This window comes from Marmota monax, unplaced genomic scaffold, assembly GCF_021218885.2.
Source record: "Marmota monax isolate L192 unplaced genomic scaffold, Marmota_monax_Labrador192_F-V1.1 WCK01_AAM20220418_F8-fsc00086, whole genome shotgun sequence".
NCBI classification, from domain to species: domain Eukaryota; kingdom Metazoa; phylum Chordata; class Mammalia; order Rodentia; family Sciuridae; genus Marmota; species Marmota monax.
In genome coordinates this window covers 5,472,602-5,483,948 of record NW_026693086.1, presented here as the reverse complement: position 1 = coordinate 5,483,948, position 11,347 = coordinate 5,472,602, and the positions used below count along the sequence as shown (strand labels likewise).

The window sequence follows — 11,347 nt, the reverse complement described above, 5'->3', positions numbered from 1 at the left end:
AGACATTTGCACATCATATCCATTTAGGAAAGGTTCCAAATTCTATTTCAGAATGATTAGGGCAGTAAGGTATTGGTAGATGTTCCATGGGGATGACTGGCTTGTTATGGGAAAGTCCCATTTTAATAACTCTCCAGACGTATGATCTTAAGTCCCATGGACCATTGTGACTAGCTGATCTGGGTTCCTCATATGCTGTCTTTTCCTTGAAGGCTACTTTTAAACAGGCCAGCATGTTTATCATGGGACCAATATATAGGTAGATTCCCACTGTAGCCAGTATAATTGATCCAGTTACATGAATAGATGTAATGTGTTTGTCTATAAAACCTCCATCATATGAGTATCATTAGTAAATACTGGGATGGATTTTCCAGTCCACACAGCTGGATGTACTAAAGGTGGATCTGGGGAATATGTCCAATAAGTTTTCCCATGGACTCCACTTACCTGACAGCTCAATAAAGTCAGCAAAGCCACAAATATAGTGGTTGGAGACTTAGTAGCTCCCTGTTGTTCACTCATCTGCCCAGCCTGATGAGTTTTTCAGTTGTCCCCATGTTGGCAGGTTTGCCTTCTGGGTTTGTGGAGTCTTCTTTAAAAAAAAGATTTTTTTTTGTGGTGCTGAGGATCAAACCCAGGGCCTCACATGTGCTAGACAAGCACTCTACCACTGGGCTACATCCCAGCTCATGAAGACTCATTTTTCTTTCTCAGCTTCTTGATACTGCTGGGAGTTGGGATCAACACCTCCAGTGTGATCTTCAGTCATTTAAACTTTGGCTCCAGGTCCTCCATATCAGATGGCACATTAAAGTAACAAGAGCCATCTGTGGGCAATGTGTGGACTACATCAGCGTCACAGCCAGTGAATAAGAGAATCTGGTGTCCATGAACTTCCAGTGGAGATTTCCTCTGGCCAAGACCACCCAGACACATTGTAGCCCCATTCAGCTCCACTTGGTCTCACACAGCACCAGAGATGGGGTGACATTCTGTAACCACACAGCCTCTCAGAGATAGGTGTGACCTGCCAAGATGCCAATCAACCTGCTGACTGGAAGACATCATGAAGCAAGACTCCATCTCTAAAACCTTATTCCTGCTTTTTATACGCCCCTTAAATAAACCATGGGAGTAATTTTTTAATTGTTCAGCTCCAGCTCTTGTGTGGGCTGGACTTATCAAGTGCTCTGCTTCCAAACTATCTTTCTGACTCTGTGTCTTTTGTTCTTCATAATTACTTCTGACTTATTTTCTCTGGTGGCTTATACCCTCCTGGGCAGAAAAAAGGACCCCCTGTTGAGGTACTAGCAGCCTCCCCTATTCAGGTACAAAGTATATCTGAATTACCATGAGCCAAAATATATCATCCATATAATAAATAATATATGATTCTTCTTGCACTCAAGCAATAGCTTGTGCTACAAAAGTCTGACACAAGGTGGGGCTATTGCCATACCTTGAGGTAAACTTTCCAGCAGTATCTCTTTACAGGTTCCTTGAAATTCACAGCTGGGATGTTAAATGCCAATCTCTTATAATCAGCTGCATGTAAGGTATTATGGAGAGTGGTGACAGAGAATGGGAGAACATTGTCTGAGATTGGGGTCTTTGATGACCCCCATGGTTGTGGCATCCTTGGTGCCAGGGAAAGTTTCTGTGCAAAGGCGCAGGATGCCTAGCTGCTGTGGTAATGCCCTGCATGAAGAGACTCTGTGCTAGAGTCTTATCAGCCTCAACCTTGATCTCAGGCACATAGCTCAAGGGAAGAGAGAAACTCTAGACAACCACAATGTTTCACCAGCTCCACTACTCCTGAAACTGTCCGCCTAACAGTAACTTCAAACAGTGGACTCTCTTGAGAATTACACAAAACTCCTAGCATTGCACATTGCAACTGTAGAATGAAACTATAAGAAAGCTGCATAATGTTGCTAGTCCTGTAACTTTCCTGAATACAAAGACTAATGCATAATGCTTGCATTGTCTTTAACCTGATAATGAGACATATATAAATGAAGATTGCTGGAATAATTCTTTACACTTGCTTCTCCATCAGACAACAGCACTCCACCTGACCCCAGATTTATCTTCAAAAACATCTACATGTGTGTGATTCTTTATTTTTCATATCCCCTTTTGCCCCTCACTGGAACCTGCTAGATTGGCTGCGATGGTCATGGCAGGGTATAGTGAAAACACAATCTTCTAAATCTATTGCTATTACTATTAATTGATGAATAGGAGGCATAGTTGTAGGAGAAGGAAGCCCAGGCTGCAAGGCACCCATTAACTCCATTGTCCAATTAATTGCTCTGAGGTCTTGTAACAATCTCCATTTTCCAGATTTTTTTTACTACAAAAATTAGAGTATTCTACAGGCTAAACATGACCAGTTTGAAGCTGTTCTTGAATTAACCTGTGAATCACTTGAAGTTTTTCCCCCTTTAAGTGCCATTGAACAACACAGACAGGATTATCAGACAGTCAATTATTTTTTTTCCTGCTATTTTCTGGGCTGGAGAAGAAATCAATGCCCCTACTGAAAAGACTGATTAGGTGAATATCTCAATCCATATCATCCTTGTTGAGGGGTCTGCAGCATAGGTGAACACCTCTTTCTTGTTGATATTTTCCCCAAGCCCTCAGTGGGAATAAATCCTTGATTAAGTATTTGAGAAGTAACCACTGAATTAGGACTCATTAATAAAACTCCCATACTGCTGAATGTATCACAGTGCCATAAATTCACTGGCAAACTCTCAAGGACATGAGGTTTAAAAAGTCCATGTTGTCACCTTTATCTTCCCATTGGAGATACTAGGTACTCTGGGCAGGTTGAGAAATGTGACCAATACTTTTTAAGTTAGCAGGAGCTGTATGTAATGCCCATCCTTTAGGCCAGTAGCTTGTTGAGATTATTGAAACATCTACACCAGTGTCAATTACCCATTTAAAGGGTTTTTTGAGATCCAGTAGGGTCACTCATTGCTTAAGTAGTTGAGCTAAGGCTGCTCTGTATGAGGACCTGAAACTTTTATCACCTTGGGGCTTATCCAGCAAAACATTTCCTGTTGAATAATAAGGCAAAAGAAGAATTTGAGCTATGGTATTTTCTGAAGAAAGTTGAACAATGGAACTGTTTGAGCAATAACTTTAATTTCCCCAGTAAATCACACCCAGTAATACTTAAAATCCTCTTAAAGTTATGCTGCATCTGTGCCATATGAGTCTGGCTGTGTCAGAGAGCAAAGGGCCCAAAACCCCCATGGGAATGGCCTGTTGCCCCATTTCTATGGTCAGTATGAATTTGGAGGTGAGGAGGAGGTCCATGCCCATGGCTCCAGTCATGGCCCAGTAAAGATATGGAATGAAGAGACATAAGGCTGGGGTGGAGTGAATGGCTGCTCCAGAATGGATGCCAGTGCCCTCATTATTTAATGGGGCTGGGGCTGGCCTGGCCTCCTGTTTACCAACAGCAGAAGGAATATCCAGCCATTCACATCCATTTTCAATCTGCATTCCCTCACCCAATGCCTTCCTCATTGGCAGCATAGACAAATTCCTGGTTTATCTCTTTGTCCTGGTGTCTGTCTGCAATCTCTGGCCATGTGTCCTGGTTTGCCACAGTTAAAACACTGCCTTTTTGAATTTTTCTATTTCAAAGGAGATTTAAATGCTTCCTTTAGGGCTGCAGCTATCACCATGTCCTGCAAATACACAACTCCAATGTCTGAACATTGAAATCTGACTCTGATCCTTTCTTTCCATGAGATATTTTTTATTAGCCTCCTGGAAGGTTTTATTAGCATTTTCAAAAGCCAGCTGTTTAACTAAAATCTCAGCAGCATTAAGGTCACCAATAATGCAATTTGCAGCTTGATATAAATGTGCTACAAAATCAGAAAATAATTCATCCAGGCCCTGCTGAATCTGAGAAATGTCCAAAGTTTTCTCTCTCTTAGTGGTTAACTCTCTCTGTGCCCTTTTTGCATCTCTCTCTCTCTCTCTCTCTCTCTCTCTCTCTCTCTCTCACACACACACACACACACGTGCTTATTTGTGAATAAGTTTGTAAGTCAAAATTTAGCTGTTGTCCTAATTCAGTAAATTGTCCACTCTAGTCAGTATCTCCAGAGTAAAACCAACCCATGTTCTTGGTTAGTTTCTGGATGCTCAGCACGAAATTCCATCCAATTAGAGTTCCATTACAGATAACCTCCACCTTAAAGGCAGGCCTTAGCCAGTGTGATCCAATCATTAGACAGTGAAGTCCCATTAGTCAGTTTCTAATAAATTGCAAGAGTGGGGATATTGGGCTGTTAACAGAATAAGCAGAGTTCAGCTCTATTGGAGTTTTAAAAGGAAAAGGTAAATGTGCCCTAATTTGTCACTTGGATCATTCAGATCAGATTGTTAAAAGATAGGTTATAGCTGAAAGCCAGCCACACCTTCTCCTGTTGCCCTTGCAGACCAAAGGCTCTGTTGGAGTGGAGAAACATTAGTAACACTGAATTTTAATTTTGTCCAAGGTGTGTGGTGATGTACAGAAGTAGAAATACTCATATTTATATTAGAGAGCTCACAAGATTAGTCTCTTTCTTCCTCTGATTCCTCCTCAGAATTTTCCCTAAATTCCCATTCAGCTTCTCTTCCCCCATCATTCAGAATTTCTCCATCAGACTCAATTGGCTCTTGCCTCTCCTCCTCCTCCTCCTCCTTTTCTCACGGCCCCCCATCTCTGCATAGAGATACTAGGGAAGGTGGGGGTGGACAGGTAGAGCAAGCATACCTTTAAAAGCATTTTAAAAACTAGCAATTAGATTAGCAGCTGGTCACTTCACATTGTCTCTATCTGGATCTAAACAATTTCATATTAAATTCACATTTTTTTCTGAGTTATTGGTTATGCACCTGGACGTTTTGCCTTAGTCATATCAAGTGTGCAATTCTCTGCCAAGCCTCTCCCTTATATGCAAATCAAGAGACAACTCTTCTGGAAATCACGGACAAGTTTCTATGATTCTAAGAATTGCACCAGTTGCACTTTCTTTAACAAGTTTCCTCATACTGCATTGAGGAAATGCTCTCTCTCTTTAGAATTAAAATTTCCCATGTTTAACACTGAGCTATTAAAAACTCATTCCTCTCCCGTTTTCTTTAAATTCCCTAACACATGTGTCTCTTTGAGGAGTGTACAAACACCTGAAAATTCTCTGAGTTCCTAGCAATAGGGTCCCTGTTTGGGCGCCTGTTCTCACTGCTTACTGCACCTTGAATGGGCAGTCACCAATTGCAGGTGGTGGGTGGGATTGAGAAGTAATAAGAAATTGTAAGAAATAAAGACAAAAGACACAAAAATAGGTAAAAAGCAGGGCTCAGTGGGTTGGTCAGGCAGGTGGGTCTGACCTCTTACAAAGAGGGAGAGTCCAACATGCTTTATTATGTAGGCAAAAAACATCAAAAGGACTTATTGTGAGAAAAACTTCTTGAGATAAACAAAAGTGAAATCTAGCAGGAATGTGGTAATTGGAGCCTAACTACTTGTGCAATATCTTCTCTAGCTCTAGGCAGCTGGCACTTCAAGGCTATTGAGCAAAGCCACATTTCTTTAACCCCAGGGCAGCAGGCATTTGAATTCAAAGCTATTGAATCCATAAATTCCAAGCCAGGCATGGAATTTGAAAGAAAAGTGACCACAACACTCAGAGCAACCAAGAGATCTTTATTGTAGCAGTGCAACAGAGGAGAAGAGAGAGAAAGAGAAGGAGAGAGAGAGAGAGAGAGAGAGAGAGAGAGAGAGAGAGAGAGAAGAGAGCACATGCACAAAGGAGACAGAGAGAGCAAGAGAGAAGAGAGAGAGGGGCCTGGCAGGAGGGAGTTTTTATAGCCCAAATCTAATGAGGTCTCTGGGTCTGCAAGCTGCCTTGTTGGCACAAGGGGGGTTATGTGTTCGGCCTTGAGCAGGGGGTTGAGTGTTCAGCTTTGAGCGGGGGCTTGGGCATTTGGGCTTGAAGCAAATAGTTGATAAAGAACCAGACAGAGGGTTTGAGTGGCCAGATCATCCTGCAGCTAACTTTGTTTGGCATGCCCTGCAGACAGCTGACTCAGCCTGTCCTGCACCTAACAGAATTTACCCCATTAACAATGATCACCTGTAGATGGGCCTTTCTCTTAGAATCATTGCAATGAAGGATTCCCAGAAGTGGTGTCTCTCTGTTGAAGTCTGTGGAGTTCAAAGCAATGATTCATCTGCTGCTCTTGACATAAATACTTTCAGTTCACATGACCTAAAATGTTCAATTTAAATTAAACAGATGAAGTAAATATGTCTTTAAAATCTCTAACTCACAAGTTTTTCTCAGTGTTCAGACAATTAAGAGTGTTGCTTTCTATAAAATGTCTAGAAAATATCCATTTCTTCTAGAATTTTTCTTCAACAAGAAAGAGATGGCTAGTACTGTTCACTACACCTGTCTTATGTCTTGGTTTTTACAATTAAAAATGAGTAAATTAGGTTTAACATCAATGGAATTAATCATAAACGTTAAGGAGACATCTGATTAATTTACAAAGTTAAAGTGCTAAAACAAACTGCTAAATATACAATCAAGTATTCTTAACTTCTTGAATTCCACTAAATAATATAGTTAAACATTATGTGTATTTTCATAAATGGGTAAATGGAAAAAATATTTAAGATTCCTTTGTGTCTATATCTTCATTAAAACAAGGTTACTAAGATTTAAGATTCTATCAGGCATAATTTATATACAAAGAGTATAAGAGGTTTCAGTTGGGTTTCAATTAAAGTATCATAAAAACATAAAAGTGTTTCATCTTATTAAAGTGGAAAATTTTGTCTAAATTTAGATATTTCATAAGGGTTGTTTCAGAAGGTGGATTAAGAAAAAGGATCAATAGTTAGGAAAGAGATATAAGAAGGTTTTAGGTATGGAAATATATTTGAGTATGGAAAGTAGACGAAAAAATGTTTCTGGATGAGAAAGTTTTTGTGTGGTAAAGTAAAAGTTGTGGAATGTCTAAGTTTCAGGAGGTTTATAGAGGGTAAATTTCAAAAGGTTTATATGTAACTAAATTGGTTATATATGATTAGCACAATCAGTTAAATCTATTCAATGTTTTCCCCTAAGGTCAAATATTAATGTATAAACCAAAGTTTAATCCTCTATAGATTGAAGTAACAAAGATTTCATTTTTTTAAAGAGAGAAAGAGAGAGAGAGAGAGAGAGAGAGAGAGAGAGAGAGAGAGAGAGAGAGAATTTTTTTAACATTTATTTTTTAGTTTTTGGCGGACACAACATCTTTTATTTGTATGTGGTGCTAGGATCAAACCCAGCACCACGCGCATGCCAGGCGAGTGTGCTAACGCTTGAGCCACATCCCCAGCCCAACAACAAAGATTTCTTAACATATTAATCTGTTCTTATCTATCAAGATAATCTCTTGTGTCTCTTAAGTTTTATTCTTTAGAGGAACTAGTCTTAAATAAATTAGGGTTTGTACAAGTTAAATGGCAACTGTTATTGAAGAGTATTACATTACATTACTGAGTTTAAATTTTTATTTAAAAGCTAAACTTGGTTAATCTAAAAACATCAGTGTAATTGTGATGCTATCACTGGCTTCTTGGTATAATGAATGAATTTATATCATCCAAGTATACAAGTTTTTAAAGTATAAGGTTTAGAAGTACATTTTACCAAGCTGGTGTTCTTCAAAGTAAAGTTTGAGGATTATTAAAACAATTATGTTTCTTGGAGCTGGGGTTGTGGCTCAGTGGTAGAGTGATTGCCTAGCTTGCATGAGGCACTGGGTTCAATCCTCAGCACCACATATACGTAAAATAAAGATATTTTGTCCACCTAAAACTAAAAAATAAATATCAAAAAATTATGTTTTTTGGTTCATAGCCATTATACAAAATCAAACTGTTTTCACTTTTGTTAATTTCATCTTGTATTTTTCTTGTAAACTTTAACTGTTATCTTTTAGTACCTTACAGAAGTATAACAGTCAATACAGACAGGATGTAAGGCCAACTTCCAGTACTAATACATACCCCAATTAAACAAAAGGGGTAAATAACTCTAAAGTTATAGACATTAAAGGTAAAACCCAGTACTCTCACTTTGAGGCTGGTGAATCTGGCTTTCTGCATGTTTAAGACCAAAACTTGGAGACTAAAGTTAAGAAAATCAAAGGACCAAGTAGCCAATATTTGGCTCTTGCCCTCTGAGTCATATTGAATCCAGGGAACAAAGGGACTTAACTAAGGGTTTTGCAACTCTGGGCCACATGATCTCCTGATCAGGGAGATCAATGACACCCTAGAGAACAGAAAGCTGACCAGTGCACATGTTGCAGAGGAGAGTCATTGGAGAAGGAGCCATCCTTGATGCTTCCAAGGGAAGCCACATGGCAGATGGCACTAAAGAAGCTAAGAAACTGCTCTCAAGTTCCCAAGAGTGACTCCTCAAGGGAACTCAGCTGACTCTTAATAATAGATAGTGTTGAACCCACAATACAAAGAAAAGACCACCAACTCCAATTTTTAAGCCAAATTAAAGCAAGCTTATATTGTGTACACAAGACAGCTGGCCAGTGACTGCCTCACCCAAATTCAGGGCCAGAGGACAGCATCTGGTAAGGGCAAAATGGGTTTTATAATAAAAGTTACAGGGGCTGGGGATGTGGCTCAAGCGGTAGCACGCTCACCTGGCATGCGTGCAGCCCGGGTTTGATCCTCAGCACCACATAAAGACAAAGATGTTGTGTCCGCCAAATACTAAAAAATAAATATTAAAATTCTCTCTCTCTCTCCCCCTCTCTCTCACTCTTTAAAAAAAATAAATAAAAGTTACAAAGGGAGTCTCTTGGGAACTTACAGCTAACAGGGTTCTGGCAAGCATAATACAAGGGCAGATAGCAGATTAATGATCTACATGGCTTGATATATCAAAGTAGGAAGTAAACTCAGATTCCAATATCAGAATTAATGAGGAGCAGTTGGCATTTCAGGGAGGGTTTTTATCTGATCAGGGAGAGCCGGGCATGGGTAAGTTCAAGGCATGGGCAGGAATCTCAAACAAGTTCTTAAAATATCAAAGTATGGTCAGCCCCAAATAGAAATCTTAGAATTTTACAGTAAAACAGAAATGAACTTTTCATGACTTTGTGATGAGATGGCTTCCAATCTTAAGATGGAATTAGGCTGGGTTCATCAATAGGAACAAGGTCAATTAGACTAGCTTAGTCTTAAACAAGTTATTATCAAAACAGAGCCATGCCTGGGCATTTAAAAGAGAAGACAAGTATCCGCCACCACCTCCAAGCAGAAGATGGCTGTGCCTCCCACATATGCCAATCTTGGCAAATCTGCCAGGGATATCTTCACCAAGGGCTATGGCTTTGGATTAATCAAACTATATTTGAAAACAAAATCTGAGAATGGATTGGAATTTATGAGCTCAGGCTCAGCCAACACAGAGACCATCAAAGTGAAGGGCAGCCTGGAAACCAAGTACAGGTGGACTGAATATTGCCTGACGTTTACAGAGAAGTGGAACACTGACAACACACTAGGCACTGAGATCACTGTGGAAGATCAGCTTGCACGTGGACTGAAGCTGACCTTCGATTCATCCTTCTCACCTAACACTGGGAAAAAAAATGCTAAAATCAAGACAGGGTACAAGCGGGAGCACATCAACCTGGGCTGCGATGTGGACTTTGACATTGCTGGGCCTTCAATCCGGGGCGCTCTGGTGCTGGGTTATGAGGGCTGGCTGACTGGCTACCAGATGAATTTTGAGACCGCAAAGTCCTGAGTGACCCAGAGCAACTTTGCAGTTGGTTACAAGACTGACGAATTTCAGCTTCACACTAATGTGAATGACGGGACAGAGTTTGGTGGCTCCATTTATCAGAAGGTGAATAAGAAATTGGAGATGGCTGTCAATCTCACCTGGACAGCAGGAAACAGTAACACTCGCCTTGAAATAGCAGCAAAGTATCAGATTGACCCTGATGCCTGCTTCTCAGCCAAAGTGAACAACTCCAGCCTGATTGGTTTAGGATACACTCAGACCCTAAAGCCAGGTATCAAACTGACACTGTCAGCTCTGCTGGATGGCAAGAATATCAATGCTGGTGGTCACAAGCTTGGTCTAGGACTGGAATTTCAAGCATAAATTAATACTGTACAATCATTAATTTTAAACTATTTTGCAGCATAGCTACCTTCAGAATTTAGTGTACCTTTTAATGTTGTATGTCTGGGATGCAAGAATTGCTAAAAATCATGTTAGACCTCCAGGTGAAAGAGGATTCAGCTTTAAAGTGTTACCATTTCAGAAGTACAGAAGAAATCGAGTCCAAAAAAAGGTCCTTTCAGCTGTAGACTTGTGTGTGTGTGTGTGTGTGTGTGTGTGTGTGTGAGGGACTTGGTGACCCCTCTAGAGATGCCAGGTTTACTTTTTTTTTTTTAAATCTAGAAATGGCTGCAAATGGAAGCTGATAATGTATAGGCACTTTGTAAATCTGTATTGAGTAAATGAATGGAATTGTGACTTCCTGAAAATCAAATCTTGGTTTCCTAACCCTAATTGATGAGGAGCTCATTGCTTGGTGGTGTGTACAAACTCATCTGAAAGGGACTTTTTTAGACAGAACTTCATAACCTTTTTCCACTCTAGCCCATCGTCACCTCTTTTACACCAAAAGTAATCTGCAGGGTGTGGTCACTGTTTCTTTTTCATGCCATTTTGGAGTGGAGAGGGTGGACGTGATGAAGCCAATAATTCAGGACTTAATTCCTTTTTGTGTTGTGGTTTTCTTGCCCTTGCACCAGTGTCTGCAATAGCTTCCAGGAGCTCCAGCTATAGGCTGGGAAGAGTCTGCGTGATTGTAATCACACAGTGACAACACTAGGGATCTAAATTGGACTTCTGTTGTATTCTCACCACTCAATTTATTTTTTAGCAGTTTAATGGGTACATTTTAGAGTCTTCCATTTTGTGTGGAATTAGATCCTCCCCCTTCAAATGCTGTAATTAACAACACTTAAAATAAAACTTGAATAAAATATTGAAACCTCAAAAAAAAAAGAGAAGACAATAGTTCTTTTAATGTAATTTAAGATGCACACTTGTGTTTTATCTCCACCAAGAGTAAACAAATAAGACTGGTGGCAATAAAAGAGGGATTCTTAAGACAAGATAACTATCAAAAGAGACTATCAGAGTCAAAATGTTTTTTTAGTCAATAGTCAATTTATGGCCTACAAATCTTCCTAACCTCCTACAAAGGTAGTCTTGATCTG

The 11,347-nt window shown here is 39.9% G+C and overlaps 1 protein-coding gene across 1 annotated transcript; it reads left to right on the top strand.

Annotated features, from left to right (window-relative positions):
• Positions 1–9,348: 9,348 nt before the first annotated feature.
• LOC124099527 (voltage-dependent anion-selective channel protein 1-like) lies at positions 9,349–11,126 on the top strand. Its single transcript, XM_046454671.2, is given in 1 exon segment — positions 9,349–11,126. A coding segment is annotated over 1 exon segment (852 nt). The 5' UTR covers positions 9,349–9,365; the 3' UTR covers positions 10,218–11,126.
• The last annotated feature ends 221 nt before the right edge of the window (positions 11,127–11,347 follow it).